At 34.2% G+C, this 18,324-nt stretch overlaps 1 protein-coding gene across 1 annotated transcript; it reads left to right on the top strand.

Moving 5' to 3' along the window:
- The first annotated feature begins 14,850 nt into the window (after nucleotides 1-14,850).
- Nucleotides 14,851-16,349, top strand: LOC136232884 (gibberellin 2-beta-dioxygenase). The gene is made up of 3 exons (XM_066022343.1): nucleotides 14,851-15,281; nucleotides 15,361-15,697; nucleotides 15,911-16,349. Exons 1-3 carry the CDS (start codon nucleotides 14,902-14,904, stop codon nucleotides 16,169-16,171), a joined length of 978 nt encoding a protein of 325 aa, XP_065878415.1. The 5' UTR covers nucleotides 14,851-14,901; the 3' UTR covers nucleotides 16,172-16,349.
- Nucleotides 16,350-18,324: the final 1,975 nt, after the last annotated feature.

Raw genomic sequence — 18,324 nt, 5'->3', positions numbered from 1 at the left:
CTCACTCTTTGTCACCATGCAATATAAGAAAAAAATAGAAAGAAAGATTAGGTCTGGTCTCTATGAGACCTCCACTTTTTATTGAATTTCCATAACATGAAAACTTACTTCATCTCCCTACAATGATTCACAACAGCCTAAAGTGGGTTTAAATACACAAGAAAACTAATAAAATACTAAAACAAAGACAAAACTATAGAAATCAGCAGCTGAGAACAGTCTGCCAGACAGATAGAACAATCTGGCACAAAAGACAAACAGTCTGCACAAGAAGACAAAACAACTGCTGTATAGAACAATCTGCAGTATAAGACAAAAAGGCATAGATTACAACAAGTTTTATTTCTCTAGGCAAGACAAAAACATAGAAAATATAATTTGATAGTTCCAATGACAGCTCCTTGAAAATGATGGTCTTTATTTTGGCTTCATCTCCTACTCCTTTTATCTTCTGTTTGACCGTTCTTTCTCCAAATAGAGAGTAAACAGAAGGCAAGCAGAACAATCTGACTGTTCTTTCTCTAAACAGAGAGCAAGCAGACAACAAGCAAAACCATCTGACTATTCTTTCTCTAATTAGAGAGCAGGCACAGATAAAACAGAACAATCTGACTCTTCTTTCCTTAAATAGAGAGCAGGCACGGGTAAAGCAAACAACCTGCATCATTAAGGCAAATTATAAGATTTAAGGTGAATAGAAGTCATAATTGAGCTCCGAGACATATCTAAACTCCATAAATAAATACGCATAATTTGCACTTATCAACCTTCCATTTTGACTGCTGAGCATCTTTGATTGATTGAAGAACAACATGTTTGCCTTCGAAAAATGACAATCTCTCTCCCCTAAGAGGACGAAAGGGCCCTCCAAAATGAAGCTAGGTATTTTTACCCAGTACTTAGAATGGGAGATGAGATTCCCACTACCGGAATGTGTGGTAGACATTCTTAATGAGTTTTCTATGTGCCCCCGTCAAATCTCTCCCAATGACTTGCTCAAACTTCTCAGCTTTAACCAAGTTTGTGATGATTTAGCTGTAGATCTGACTAGGCCATCGTTTTGCATTATTAGAATCCTACCAAGAAAGGAGATGAAGATATGGTTTACTGGACATGATCTTCTCATCGAAAGCGCTTCTTAAAATATAAAGTCTAGAGTGTGAAAGACTTCAAACTGAAATGGTTCTGGGTAGAACCAAATGGTATTGACCTGAACTATCCTTACATTCGGGGCTACCTATTCACCACAAGGTGGAACGAAACTCCCACACTCAAGTCTTCTTGAAAGCCTACCTGAACATTAGATCCCTAAAAAGAAGTTGCTGCAGAAAGGATTGAAGCATATTCCCTTCAATGGGATTATAAAAACATGATAAATATTATCTGAACTGAATGACACAACTAATTCTAGAAGAAAGTGTCGCGTAGGAAAGAGTGAAATTTATACTCTTATGTATATGTTAATTGTGTCAGCCTGAACCTCTGTTTATAAGTTTTAGTTAGGAATAATCCTAGTCTTAGTCAAATTGGTAAATCTTTAATTAAGAATGATTATAAGTTTTAGTTAAATATGATTCTTAATTATCTAATTGGATTCATATTTATCCATTTGATGATTATTTAAGGTGGACTAAATTATTTGCAGATATATATTTCTAAAAATGGACAATCTTGGATTGTACCTGATGATAAATGATTTCCAAAATCTGCATGAGAAGAATATGATCCTTACCTATAAAGATTAAAGTAGAGGAGATTATCTACACTTGTACTTGATCAACCCTCCCCTGCACTAATGGATAAAGTTCCCTTACATTAAAACAATAATGTAATAAAAAAAACAAGTGTGAACTCACTTTCAAAGCAGTAAAGTTCTCTTTTACCATTTACTTATTCTTTCATTTTGAAATCACTGTTGATACAGATTAGTTTGAATCTGGAATTAGTCCTCCTGTTCTGTCCTGACATATATAAGTCAACGATCAAGTACTACTGTTATGCTGAAAATCATTTAGTGAGCTCAATATATTTAATGAGTATATGTATATGATCTTGGGTTCTGGGCATAAGAAATTTTAAAAATGTACTTTAATTAATTATTTGTAAATATTGAGTTGCAATTACAATTTCATAATAGATATAATTATTGCAACACTTAGGTAATCATTAAGTAGGGTCATCATCTTTTGGTTATATGCATACTTTCTCTAAACTTACACCTCAATTATTACACAATTACAAGTTGTATGTTGTAGTAACAGTCGCGGATGCCCAGATTTTATATCAATTTTTTTTTTTTGCGGGTAAAATCGTAAACATATTTAATTTTGGGTTCACAGTGGAATTTACAGATCACTTATCAATGAGGGCTAAATTTTAATGGAGTGGAGAATCGAACCTCAAACCTGTCAAGCAAAGATTCAACGCCTTACCACTCGGACCAACCCTCATTGGCATATCTATCTAGTCTTTATGAGTTAACATGTTATGGTTTTGTGAGTATATTTAATAATCTTATTTTCAATAAGTAATATCATATATTCATGTGCTTCTTAATTCTCAAGAAATGAAGCAGGCAGTGTGGAGTAGGGTAATTTTAAATTTAAAGCCATTGCAGCCTTGGATGCATGATTTTGATTCGCAACTGTTGTCCTCAAAATGTGTGACATTAGCAAGTGCATTAAGTACAAGCGATAAAGTGATAATATATTATCGTCTCCACAGGAATATGACAAGCAAAATTCACTAATAGTTAATCAGAATAGTAAAGTTCTTAGAACGAGGGTTTGATTCACTTAAAGTTGGTGCTTGAATAACTAAATTAAGTATGAGCTAGATAATCAATAAATTTCGACTATTTATACCCATGCAAAATGAATTAAGATTAAACCAAGACGATAAAGAACATGTAGGAAGCACAACCAAAACCGATAGTGAACAAATAGATTTCTCCCTAACACATGAAATTAAGAACATAGATCCAATATATCTCACTATTTTCGATCACTTACAGTCCTCCCTTGCTCCCAAGATTCTCTATAAACATGCAAAGTCTCCTTAAGTCAACATTCTTTTTAAGCATTACCATAAATAAAGCATTTTAACATAAGCTAAAAGTCATTGGCATATTATTAAGCATGTCTCCAATTCTAATAAATATGTGTTTAATGGTAATTTGATCTCCTAATCTGAGTTTCCTTGTAATTACTTGACTAACGTATAGGTTAGCTACGCCTATAATGCATAAGAACCCATTAAACAATCTACTAATGATATTTTTGATAAAATTAAAGGAGAAATTACTTACACTCACCAACTTAAGACTAGCTTTTGTCCGTAAAGTTACTACTCACTTATGCTCATAGTAGAAGTTAACAATAAACTTAGAAAACACTTCAAATAGAAATGGAAAACTACTACATGGATTAATCTCCAATGATGTATAAAGATAGTGTTCCTTAGATCAGATTGATGTCTTCATCATCCTAAAAGAGATGTTGTTAAAGCATAAGAAAATAATAAAATAAGGAAAACAAATTAAAAACCTAGGGTTCATCATCTGACAACAGATGCTGAATAAGACAAAACAATCTGTCACTAGCAGACAAACAGTTTTCATCCTCATTGATCAGGACATCACCTTCGGATCTCCTATTCAAGTCAGACCAGACAGATGATCCAATTCGTGCAAAAGGAACTATAGGCTGAATCAATGGACCCCTAAGGTGAATGTGTCTTTGGCAAAGCTCATGCGGCGTATCTCCCCTCTTTCAGGCCTGAGGGCATATCTTTTCTACAATGCATCTAATGGGCATATCTCCCCTATTTTCCATTATGCCATTTAACCACTTCACCCCACTTCCCCCTATTACTTCCCTGATGTGTTGTAACCCTAGTTAGGGTATTTAAGTCCGTGTTTTTTTAATTTAGGAGAAGTATTTAACCCCTATTGTTTTTAAGGATATGCAATTTTTATGAATCAAACAATATTTCTTTTTTAGAGCAGGATTTTCATACCTATATCCTGAAATTAACTCGTACTAGTTTAGCCAGTGAAAAAACTATTTATTTATTTTCTATCAAAATCAACACGTTCGTCTTTTAATCTGTATCATTCGTATTCAAAGATTTCACCATCAGTTACTCACTTTAAAAGAAACTACTAATTCTATTGCATTTTATACGAAAAAAGTAAAGAGCTCTTTGACTTCTGACAGCTCTTCAAAATACTATATCAGAAGATGATTTTATTAATTGTATTATAAAAGATTAGGAACATTCTATGTGATAGTTTGGAAGCTGGTCTTGAATCAATTAACATTGATAAGCTGTTTGTTGATGCGTAATTTTTTTTTATTATTGTTAAATTTTGTTCGATTTAAAATATATTATTTTTCAATTTTGCAAATCGTAACTTTTTGTGTTTTTCTGAATCTCAAATCATAATAATAGTAATACTACTAATGTGTTTGAGGTTTTATCCAAAGTCAACAAATCATTGATGTATTGTTATTAATTATTCTCATCAAACCAATTGACATATAAATTTAATCTTGGCCTTTTATTTTATAGTTGACTGTGCTACAAAAATAATTTCTGATGTATATTTTTTCTAGCAAAACAAAAGTCTGATGCATTTTTCAATGAAAATAATAATAATGAAGCATGTTTGCTAGCGAATTGGATATCAAATAAAATTCCCCAATTTTAACATATTTTGTGACACTTGTATTTGAAATTGATTTGCAAATATAGGTTTCAAAATTGAAATAGTTCTCTCAAATAATTGGAATAGTAACAGATTTTATTAGCAAACAAAAGAGAATGAACATATAATTACATTATTTGATGTCAATCGAGTATAAATTGACATCCAAACGTATTAGCCAATGTCTTATTACAACAAAAATAGCTAGCACCTCTAATGTTCTTTTTGGCATAACAAACACGAATGACGTATACACTATTTATATTATAATTGACAATATATAATAATTACAGTACCCCCATTAACATTATTATGACTAGCTAGCATCATCTCTATTAACTTTAATTTATATAAATCATTTAGCTCTTGTCATTAGAATTTTTAACAACCAATTTTTGCAACTTAATTTGAGTATTTGGGTATTGTTTTGGATCGATTTTCACTAAATATATCAACCAACATTATATCTTGATATGCTATAATCAGAAGTGTGCGAAAGAAAATATATTTAGTTAGGATAAAACAAATTCTTACAGTTTTAAGAACACACCCAATATTAATATTTTACTTCTAACTTTGTATACTTAAGGATGATTTGTGTGGCAATCATCTAAGGCCCCTTAATTAAAGAAGTTCAAATTCTTAAACTAAATTAGGGATAAGATCTGACGATGAAGCATATACGCCGCGTTGCATGGTATGGATTAGGCCACTAACTCCTTGCACTCACTTGTAGATTAGTTGAGCAACCGTGTTCTAATTCAGGATAACAGAAGCAATGACATTTTTTCATCCTAAGGGACATATCTATAAATAAAGGGATCTTATCCCACAGTAAGAGCTTAATATTTTCTCTCCGTTTCTATTTTATTACTATTATTATTATTATTTTCATACCACCTACATACTAACTTGACTGTCACAGTACATCTGAGAACCGCTCCTGGCATATGTATAGGAAGCAACTACAATGAGCAATCTGGACCCTAACTTCTCCTCATAGATGCGGCGAATGTGGACTGTCCATCATTAAAAAAAAAACCTCTGAATTCATCTGAAGAAAGCTCAACAATATGGCAGACAACCCCCCCTCCCCCCTCCTCCCTTCCTGCGTTAGTAGGATCAACTCCCACTAAGAAGGTTATTGGAACTAGCCAACAGGCAAAACAAAAGTAGATTGAAACAACATTGGCAAATCTCAGTTTTTAAGTTAGAGTAATTTAGAAATGGATCCTGGAGAAGAATTTCACGATCCCACAACGAGGCTGATGACAACGCAGTAGGATTTCTAGACCTGACAGTTGGAGACACATCGACATATGAGGTCAACTAAAAAAGGCATGCAATAAGACAACAGGAAGCTATGAGAACTCCTACACGCTAAATACCCTCCCTCGCAGCCCACGTCCTAATTTAGGCTAAGGGAAGCAAGGAGCTTTTTCTGTCCAAAAGGACATACCTATAAATAAGGGGATCTTATCACACAATAAAAGTCCCATCATTTTCTCTCTTCGTCTTTACTTTATTATATTATCTTCATACCACCTACATACTTACTTGACCGTCAAAGTGTATTTGAGGAACCGCTCTCGACACATGTACAAGAAGCAACTACAAGGAACCATTCAGATCCCAACTTCTCCTTATTAGTTCGGTAAATATGGACCATGTAATTAAAAATCCTCTGAATTCATCTGAAGATTATTGGAACTAGCTCAACAATATGATAGTCACCCTACCTCGTTCGTAAGACCAACTCCCACTAAGAAGATTATTGGAACTAGCCAATAGGCAAAGCAAAAGGAGATTGAAACAACATCAATAAATCTCAGCTTTCTAGGCCTAACAGGCAGAGACACATCAACAAATGATGGCAACTAAATAAGGCATGCAAGAAGACATGAAACTATGATAACGCCTACAAGCTAAAAATCCTCCATTACAAGTGGCCGCCCCCATAGAATCAGACAAAACAGCAGAAGGCAGCGACATCCTCCTCGTAGGAGGACAGTCCCCCTAACGAGCAAGCTGTCGTAAACATCCATCGAACATCTAAAGCAACTGGCAAAGCCCTCACTGAGCAGGGAGAAGATTGAGAACCCAAATTCAGAGATTCCTCCACAAAAAGGCCATGTGCTGCGCAATCGCACGCTCGTGGGGGTTGGGGGGTGATCACATCTAGCAAGACCCCTTTGGTTCAACGCATTATTGAAGCCAATTTCCCCAAAAATGAGAAAACTCCACAAAAATTGAAGACCCGAATGTATATTAAAAATTGGATATTATTATCCATGAATTTTGTACTTTACAAATGACTCTTTTATTATTGATCAAGATGATAACTCCTCTATCATGTTTGATAAAACAAAATATTCTAAATAATTTTAATTTTTGAACTTTTAGTTTTAAAGTCATTTGAATGTTATTTGGTTAGGAGAGAAAAAATTGTTGTTTAGAGAGAAACAATTGTTATTTGAAATGGGATAATGTGCAAAAATACTCCTAACATTTACAGTCAGGAGCAATTTTACCCTTAATATTGGCAGTTAAGAGCAATTTTACCCCCTAACACCACTATAAAATACAGATGTTGTATTATTTATTTTGCATCAATTGCATATTCGATGTTATAAAAAAAGATTTCATATTTTTTATAATTTAGTAATAAAATTGGAGATTAATATCTTTAAATTCGGTGAAATATTTAATTTTTTTTATCAAACTCATACAAAATACAATATATTTTTTTCCACGTATAATCATATGTTTGTGATATGTTACTAATTAGTGATAAAAATGGCATACATGTGTCTATGACAAAGATTCATGTCCGAGAGTATAGTTTGATGAATTATTTCTCAAATTGACCAAACTTGTCAAAGTTAGGGGTAAAACTATTATTGACCGCCAACGTTAGGGTAAAATTACTCCTGACTATAAACGTTAAGGGTATTTTTGCACCTTATCCCTTTGAAAAACAAAAAATTGTAGATTTTTTTGGAAATATAGTTATAAATAGTTTTAATTTTTAGATTTTTTTAATTTTAAAATCCTTATTAATCATTTTGATTGGATAAACCGTATAAGCGGCATGTGTTTTTTTTTAAGAAAAATAAGTGGCATCTGTTTTTTTTTTTAATGAAATCGCATCTGTTAGTTTAAACAAAGCAAGAAAATGTGCATTAACAAAGCAGTAATTGTTAGTTCTGAATTGGTGGAGGAAGCCACCCACAAATGGCCCCAAAGTGATCAATGAAGCTTCTGTGCTGGAATTGTCAGGGTGCGGGGAACCCCCTGACTTTTCACCATTTAAAAGAGATTGTCAAATCTCATTCCCCGGAAGTGGGTTTCCTTAGTGAAACAAAGAACAAAGATAGGAAGATGCGGAACATTGTTCGTAAGTGTGGTTTACAGTTGGTGGTGGCTTCTGAACCAAAAGGTAGAAGCGGTGGTCTTACTATAGCTAAGACATCAGACTCATCGATACTTATCAAAGAGGTGCAATCGTTCTTCATACATGTGGTAATAAAAGGTTCAAATGGGGTGGCTGATTGGGATTTTGTAGGAGTTTACTTGAGTTGTGATGAGCATATTCGCAAACTGCAAGTGGATTTTCTGTGTAACTATAAGCATAGTTTGAACCCCCAATTTGTTTTTGGTGGGGATTTTAACATGATTCTCTCTACCAGTGAAAAGGAAGGGGGCTCTGATAGATTTGAAAGAACTGATTGTGAGATGATAGAGCTGATTAACAAGCTCCAAGTTATTGATTTGGGTTCCTCAGGCTACCCATTCACATGGAACAATAGAAGAGGTCAGCATGCTAACATCAAGAGGAGGTTGGATCATTTCTTGGCTTCAACGGACTGGTGTACTCAATTTGAAAGCTCTCTTGTCTCACACCTAGATGAACTGGGGTCTGATCATCGCCATATTTTACTAAGTATGGGCATGATGCCGTTAAAAGCCGCGTTGTAGGTTTCACTTTGATAAGAGGTGGATTGGCAACAAGGCGGTGGAGCAGATTATCAAGTCAGTGTGGGACACTCATGTTAGAGGCTCTGATATGTTCCAAATGCACAGTAAGCTAAAAGTTTGTCGCCAACAGTTAACTACCTGGAACCGGAACTCTTTCAACAATGCAAAAAAGAATATCATCCGTATTAAGGAAGAGTTAGCTGAGATCAGTAAGACAAAGTGTCATAGAGGGGTGAAACAAATGGAGGCTTTAGAGAAGGAATTATGCTCAGAAATCTCCAAAGAAGAAATTTACTGGAGCCAAAAATCTAGAATCTTCTGGCTCCAAAATGGTGATAAAAACACAACCTTCTTCCATATGACAGTGAATCAAAGATGCGGGAGGAATGCTATCCTGGGTTTAGAAGATGAGTATGGAATCTGGTGGACCAATAAGGACAAGATGGTCAGTATTGTTACTAGCTACTTCCAAGGGGTATTTACCTCTGATTACTCACTCAATTGGGACTCGCTCACAGCAAACTGGATTCCAAAAGTAACATAAGCTTTGAATTGTGAGCTTACTGCTCAAGTTACTGAGATGGAAATTCACAAAGCAGTTTTTTCTATCCATCCTAGCAAAGCTCCAGGGCGTGACGGTTTCTCTACCGGGTTCTTCCAACATTATTGGCCCACCATTCGACATGAGCTTTTGAAAGTAGTGAAGAGCTTCTTCAGAACTGGAAAAATGCTTAAGGGGTTTAATCATACCATCATCACATTCATACCAAAAACAGAGGTAGTTCGCAACATGAGACAACTTAGGCCAATCAGTTTGTGCTCAGTATTCTACAAGATCATTTCAAAGATTCTAACAAGAAGATTGCAGAAATTCATGCCCTTCCTCATCAGTGACAACCAGAGTGCTTTTCTCAGGAACAGAAATATTGCTGATAACATTCTCATTGCACATGAGCTAATGCACAGTCTCAACAACCGCCATCAGGGGAAGATGGAAACACCAATAAAACTCGATATGAGTAAGGTATATGACCGTCTTGAATGGAGCTTCCTAAGGCACATCTTGAGCATTCAGGGTTCCATATCAAATGGATTAATTGGGTTATGTAGTGTGTTTTTATAGTCACCTACTCTTGTAACATTAATGGTGAGACTCATGGCTATGTTCAGCCTCAGCGTGGACTACGACAGGGTGATCCCTTGTCTCCCTACCTTTTTATCTTATGTGCAGAATGCCTTACTCATGTCCTAACCTTGGGCGAAATGGAAGGAAAAATAAAGGGTATTCAATTGGCAAGACGAAGTCCGTCGGTGTCTCATCTCCTCTTTGCTGATGACGCTTTGCTTTTTTGTCATGCTGATGAAGTGAACATCCAGAATATCAAATCAGCCCTAATTGCCTTCTGTGCAGGAAGTGGACAACGCATAAACCTGGAAAAATCTTCTATCTTTTTTAGCAAGAACACCCATCTAGTGACTCGTTACCGGTTGGCAGGATAAGTATCCCGGGCTTCCTTCGGTCATTAATCGATCCAAAACACAAGCTTTTAGAGACCTTAAGTTGTGAGTTGCTTCTCGACTGGCAAGTTGGAAAGGTAAATTACTTAGTCTTGCAGGGAAAGAGATTCTTATTAAAGCAGTTGCCACATTTATCCCAATCTACACAATGTCTTTCTTTCAACTTCCAGATAGAGTGTGCAAAGAAATCAACAGTTTGATAGCAAAATTTTGGTGGGGTGAAGAGGATATAAAAAGGAAAGTGCATTGGTTTTCATGGATTGATCTCTGTAAAGTTAAAGACGATGGAGGTTTGGGATTCCGAGACCTTAGAGCCTTCAATCTTGCTCTCCTGGCTAAGCAAAGTTGGAAAATGCTTGTTAATCCCTCTTCTTTAATACACAGGGTGCTCCAAGGAAAATACTTCCCTTTCTCTTCTCTCCTTGATGCTACTTTGGGATCTAACCCATCTTGGGGTTGGAGAAGCTTGCTTAAAGGAAGGGAAATCTTGAAACAGGGTTTAAGATGGCAAGTGGCCAGCAGGAACTCTATCCGATGCTTTGTTGATCCTTGGCTTCCACATTCCCCGTCCTTCATTGCATGTCCTAGATACCCAAATCAGGCACCCAATATTTTTGTTCATCATCTTTGCAGTCCTGAACCGAGTAAGTGGAATGTCAATTTAATTAAGGAATTGTTTGTGGATGAAGATGTTGAGCAGATTTTGGCAATCCTTATCAGTATCAAAGGTTGTCCAGACTCTCTCATTTGGAACTTTTCCAAATCTGGAAATTATCTTGTTAAATCTGGATATAGAATTGCATCTAATCTAATCCGGAATTCAGTGAACCCATAGGATCCTCAGGTTGAAGCTAATTTTTGGCAGCAAGTCAGGAAGTTAAACGTCCCAAATAAAATCAAGGTTTTCATGTGGCGTCTACTCTCCAACAGGCTGCCTACTAATGCTAACCTAGCAAGAAGAGGACTCTCAATCAGCCTTGTTTGCCCCATGTGCCCTGAGATTGAAGACGTTGTCCATCTATTCTTTGGCTGTGATCGGGTTCAAAATATTTGGTTCTCTCCTCCATTTTCATTAAGAGCGGAAGGCTTTGTTAATTATAACATTGTGGAAATTTGGAAGTCTTTTCTCAACTTGTATGTTCAACGACAATTGTCTCATGATTATCTTTCGCGAGTTTGCTTTCTCCTATGGCAACTATGGAAAGGGAGGAATGAGCTGGTTTTTAATCAAATAACGTGGAGTAACTCCGAAGTTCTTAGTAGAGCTAGAGTCCAAACACAAGAATGGTTCGAGTCGGTTTCTTTATTGAACCGTATTTTAACGGAACGTGGAAGCTCAGCAAAGTCTTTCTTGGTCCTCGCCTCCTGTGAGTTGGGTGAAAGTCAATGTGGATGGGGGATGCAATGCCCGTTCAAAGAGAGGTAGCACAGGCATAGTTGCTCGGGATCACACTGGTTCAATTCTTATCTGCCGAGCTCGTAGATTTGAAGGCAATCTGTGTCCGCTAACGGTTGAAGCTCTTGCTATGAGAGAAGGGGTCAGGTTATGTGTTGATTATGGATTCACTCAAGTTATTTTGGACGGGGATTCGAAGCAGCTAATCGATTCGCTCAATTACAGAACCAATGAAAAACCAAGCTCTATCTTAACTTTGGTCGAGGATATTGAGCGTTTATCTGCTGTTATTCCTTGCTGTACCTTTCTTCTAGTTAGGAGGAATTGTAACTGGGCAGCTCACTTAATAGCTAAACAAGCCATTGTTTTTGATTCAGTGTGTTTAGATGATTTTCTTTGTACCAATTGGCTTCGAGCCAAAGCAGTTTTGTAAGCAGAGGTTTTCCCTCTATCGGCTTTCTTTCGTTTAATGAATATCACTTTCTGGGGAAAAAAAAGTTTACTCATGGAATATACCTAATGTGAAATAAATATTTGCAATTATGTATGAGTAAAAAAAAATTAGGAATCTATGAGTAACTTTTAAAAAAGAAAAAGAACTACCGAGTAAAATTTTTTTTTTAAAGCAAGAAACTATGAATAACTTTATTTTTTTTTATAAACAATGAATAACTTTATTAACATTGAATTAGATGGTTCATTTTTTTAATGAATTACATGGTTCTAAATGCACCTAAAAAAACTGTTATATCAGTTTTTTTTTTGGTAAGATTACATCAGTTTCAAAAGAAAATGAGAAAAATATATATATATTTATCACTTTTTCTTATTCGAAATCGACTACTTGATTTGACATTCATTATACAATTTTAAATGGTAAAATACGTGTATTATTCCACTACTAATGTTACATTTTTACTTTTTTTTTTATCATATAAAAATCCTTTTAATATTATATTATACTAATATTTCTTGCAAATTCAAGAAAATTTGTTCCAACAATTAATTAAATAATCATTTGTAGGTAAAAAAAATAACCATTTGCACAAATTTAACTATATTATTGAATCTTTTATATTTGTATCGTTGTAAATTATGTTTAAATACTTATTTTCAGATTATAATTTTAAAAATTTATTGACTTTAATATTAATATTAATATTGTAAACTTTGAAGAGGTTAATGTCACAAATCTCACACTACAATCTTAAGCTTAATGTTTACAAGATAGGTGAATTTCAAACCTCATTATTTAATGATAAATTTTTTCATGTGTAATTTCATGTTTTAGCTACCCTTCAATTTTTATAGTGTTCTGACCATCCAATAATAGGTTGAATTTGCACATCTTCGGTTAATGAAAAAACATATATTCTATTAATGAGACTAACTTCTAATAATGAGATTTGAAATTACACCATCTCATAAATATTAGACTTAAAATTGTATAAGCAATATTCATGGGAAAGTTAGAAGATTACAAGAGGAAATATAAGCAATCTAGGTATTTGGAGTTATGAAGTTCAATTTCTACTGAGTCAGTTTTGGGATTAGTTTACAAACAATCTCATCTGTTATTGTTATTTGGTTTGAAAACCTAAACCAGCGACCGAACACTAGGCGTGCCAATTCAGCTCTTAATACAAGCTAAGTCAAGTCGGGTTTTCTTACTAGATTGGATAATGGGAAAGTTGTAGATCTCTTTTGAGTTCAACAAAGTATAAATCTACTCTTTCAAAAAGGAGGATGAGTACAAGAGATAGGAAATCATGTAAGGTAGTTTGTTAGGAGCGAAAAAAGAAATAACATCTTTATATTGTATATAGAAAGAAAAAGAAGTCAACTAGAAGGGTTAAACTAAACTCTCCCTTTCCAACCCCCTAATAATCATACGGCTAAAAAATTGTAACTTATTGTTATTAATAGTTTTTTAAAGAAATTATGAAAACTCTCAATCGTATTATTATTGTTAAGAGCGCGGCAATTGCAGTATGTTATATATATATATATATATATATATATATATATATATATATATATATATATATATATTCGTATTGACTCTAATGATCAAATTGAATGTTCTCATTCGGTGTTAAATCTAAACTGGTTAAATTTAAATCTTAAAATGCTTTGAATCTCCACGCTAAAATTTTAATCAATCTAAAACTAACTGTAGTCAAAGACAAATTCAATTTGGTTAGAGGGTCTATATGAATATTTAAGATATATACATATAGGAAAACGCAAATATCTACCTCTCAAGTGTATGTTATATATAGTAGAATAAAGCAAATATAAGTGTTGTTAAGAGGCCATCTTTTTTTATTATCAGAATATGTTATATATATATATATATATATATATATATATATATATATATATATATATATAGTAGAATAAAGCAAATATCTAACTCAAGTGTGTTTTATTAAAAAAAAAAAAAAAAAGTGTATTTAAACCAAAATTAATTGGTTAAATTTTGAGCAGTTCAAAGCATGATTTAGATTTTCCAATTATTTCTATTATAAAAGGGTTAATACACATGTTTATCTCTATATTTATTTGTTTTGATATATATACCCCTATATCAAATAAAAACACAAATATATCTTTATATTTTTCAAATAACACAAAAAATGCTTTAATCTAACAGACCAACATGTCAACCTCCACACCAGCTTTAGCGTCAACATCTTCTTCATCATCACCAAACGATGCCGTTTTTCCTCACCTCTCGATTTATGGCCTTCTCCATTCTATCTCTTCATTCATCTCCACCTCCACGGCCTTTTCACTTGCCAATCATTTCATCCTCTCCACCCCTTTCTCTCCGTGGATTCATTGTCAAAAGTAAAGGAACTTGTTTGAATGGCACTGCAAAATTGAGATATTAATGGTCTATTTGTCCAATTAATAGTTATGCCAAATAAACCTACTCATTACATTATGATATTTTTAGTATTATTTGAAAAATATAAACATAAATTTATTTGTTTATTTGATACAGAAGTATATATGTCAAAATGAATAAATAGAAGGGTAAATATGTTATTAATGGATTATAAAAAAAAAAAATTCCAATTATGAAATGGAGAGGCTAAAAAAAAAAGAAAAATAGAAATAGAAATAAAAATAGTGATTCTCGACAGCATAGATACCAAGCAGACACACAACACAAAGGTAGCCAGATGGCTTCCTCTTATAGTGTCCCTCCCTTCCCCCATTTCTCCATCTATATATATATCCCACCACCTTTTACCTTTCTCTCCATTCCTCCTCCTCCTCTTTCCTTATAGCCATGGTTGTTCTATCTCAGACTGCCTTAAACCATTACTCCCTAATCAAAACATGCAAACCCACTTCCCTCTTTACTGAAATTCCAGTCATAGACCTCAAACACCCCCAAGCTAAGTCCCTCATAGTTGATGCCTGTCACGAATTCGGGTTCTTCAAATTGGTTAATCATGGTGTCTCATTGGAACTCATGTCCAATTTAGAAACTCTAACCACCAATTTCTTCAATCTCCCTCAATCCGAAAAAGACAAAGCTGCTCCTCCCAATCCTTTTGGGTATGGTAACAAACGAATTGGTCCTAATGGTGATATTGGTTGGATTGAATATCTCCTCCTCAATACCACTTTCCATAAATCCCTCCCCATTATCCACCCTGATTTCAGGTAATTTCAATTTCTAATGCTTGCTCTGTTTTTGACAGGGGAAGGAAATAGACTAAGATGCTCTGTTTTTGTTGTTCAGGTGTGATTTGGAGGAATATGTAACCGAAGTGAAGAGAATGAGTTACCAAGTGTTGGAATTAATGGCGGATGGATTGGGGATAGAGCCGAGGAATGTGTTGAGTAAACTGTTAAAAGATGAAAAAAGTGATTCTTGTTTCAGGTTGAATTACTATCCGCCATGTCCGGAGGGTGGTAGAAATTTGATTGGTTTTGGGGAGCATACAGACCCACAGATAATATCTGTCTTAAGATCCAATAACACAACTGGTCTTCAAATATGTCTTAGAGATGGGACTTGGGTTTCAGTCCCACCTGATCACTCCTCTTTCTTCATCAATGTTGGCGATGCCCTCCAGGTTTCTTTTTAATTCCATTTATTAACATCTCCATATCCTCCCATCCCATCCCTTGGAATCCAACTCCAGATCCAAATACCCTCCAATAGTAAAATAGGAGAAAAGATTTCATAGTGATGATTGAAAAGTACAAAAGGGTACTTTTATGATTGAATTGAAAACATTTTGGGTTTTTTTTATAAATGAATAAAAGTAAGTGTGATTTGGATGCAGGTAATGACTAATGGAAGGTTTAGAAGTGTGAAGCATAGAGTGTTGGCTGACACAAACAAATCAAGAATATCAATGATATATTTTGGTGGACCAGCTTTGAATGAAAAGATAGAAGCATTACCGTGTCTTTTGAAAGAGGGTGAAGAAAGCTTATATGAACATTTCACTTGGTTCGAGTATAAGAAATCTGCTTACAGGTCTAGACTCGCAGATCACAGGCTCGGCCTTTTTGAAAAAAAAACTGCAGCCCAATTATCTTAGCTAAATTAGACTAGTTTCTTTTTGTCAAAAGAGTTGACTCAACTTGCTACAGATGGAAAAAACATAGGTTGTTTATGACTTTTTTTTCTGTTTTTATTTATTTATTTACCAGTTCTGCTTAAATAGTGTAACAGTTGCTTCTCTTCTATTAATATTAATGCAAGTTTTTATCATCATGCATATTATTGTCAATACCAAAAAGCATCATGTATGTCATGGGATAGATTGAGTCATGGCAAAAAAGCTATGACCTTTCATTTATTGATTTTATTAAGCTATTGATCTTTTTTAACGTAAATATTTAATTCATTTAAAAACACGTTATTCGTTTTAATTTATGTTTGAAATTATATATTTTATCTTTTGAAATAAGATTTTACCATTACCTTATCACAATAATCTGAATAATTAAGAACTTAATAAAATGTAAAGTTCCGCCCTAACAAAGCCAGGCAGCCTTGACGATAATTAACGTTATTGGTTCAAACTTTGGGGAAGTCTAATTTTTAGTCTATCCTGCAACTATTTAAAAAAATAAAATAAAATAAAATTAGCAATTTCATTTTGTACATTACTTTGAAAAAATATGAGCATCACGTGATATACGTATACCATGAATAGTTTTTGTCACAATAATGTTAATTATACATATACACATGTAAGCCCAAAGTGGCCCACCGCCCACCTACGCATACAAGCATGGCTACAATTATTAGATTGTTGGTAAGTCCATCAAAATAATCTTTATCAATTTTCACCTAGAGAAATATGGTACAGAAATAGCAATTTTTTTTAACTGATGGTGGTACAGAAATTTTCACAAGTATTTGATGATGCGATGCATTGAGTTTAATAAGGTGTCATGTTGACTTGTTGACATTATTGGGTAATAATAATGAGATATATGGAGATGAAATAGAAATGTGAATTTGGATGAAAAATGGAGTGGGCAAAGAAAGAAGATTCTGAAAAGGAAAGATGGGCTACAAAGAGTTAAGTCATTCTCCAAAGGAGTTTCTATTGACCATCCAAATTCATTTCACTATCCCTCCCATTCATATTAATTCATTCCTCTTCCTATTCACATTATTTCCTTTTGGTTTTTAGTTATTACTCAATTTTGCTTGTCCCTACAAATGTAGACATAAATATAAACTCAACCTCAAATAAATAAGGGTATCTTAGGACCTCAACCTGAATACAAAGATTGAATAATAAAATTCGGAAAATAGTAATCCATTCTGAAAGTTCTGATAAAAAAAAGGTTTGTTTGAGCTAACATATTAGAGACACCATTCACAGAACGATCTATAAAGCGGATAGTTATATCATTAAATGAATCACGAAAAGATCTACACTTGTCAACAATAATCCCATAAGACGAGCGGAAAGCTAGGCTACTCGAGGTGATCAATCACAACTCACGCATCAGACTCCACTCTAACCCCATCGAATCCCTTGCCTTTTAACCAACTGAGTGCCTCACGAATACTCATCACTTGATAAAAAAATCCTCAGATTTCCTAATCGTGAAAACACTATAGAAATTCACATAGAAATTATGTTGCACTATCTCGATACCAATGAAACCCGCTTCAGGAACAATGATGCATCTACATTCAGTTTTAACACATTTGACGGGGGCACGATCAAGCCTGCAACTCAGCGGTTCCAAAAAAAATTTGTCTTCAGCAGTTTTAACATAATTTAAAGCTACTTTCCACAGCAACACTATTTTCATTCCAAACTGCACGGTTCTTACCGTATCAGATGCTCCAAATTACTGCTACTCAAACTCAACATTGAAAACATCCAAAACATTTTTCATCTAGTTTTGAAGGGGCCATAGTTAAACAGTTCAACAATACACTGTTCCACACCGCTACAACATAAGAAGATTCATTAAATATATGCAAGATAGATTTAGACCTTATCCCACATAGTTTGTAAATCTGATCAATCACAACTCTCCTCAAAATTAAGTTACACATGTAAGGAGAATACCTTTCCAAACCCGCCAAAGGAGATTTCACATTTTGCTCGTCATCTTCAACTCCTAAAGCTTTTTCCAAAAACTAGTTGGGTGTTGTGCACTCTAATTTAGGCTCAAATTGTATCCACTTTTTACCGTATATTCCATATTATGCTTTGGA

This window comes from Euphorbia lathyris, chromosome 6 (genome assembly GCF_963576675.1).
Source record: "Euphorbia lathyris chromosome 6, ddEupLath1.1, whole genome shotgun sequence".
In the NCBI taxonomy this organism is placed as follows: domain Eukaryota; kingdom Viridiplantae; phylum Streptophyta; class Magnoliopsida; order Malpighiales; family Euphorbiaceae; genus Euphorbia; species Euphorbia lathyris.
The sequence above is the reverse complement of the archived record's forward strand: the minus strand, read 5'-3'. Positions and strand labels throughout refer to the sequence as shown.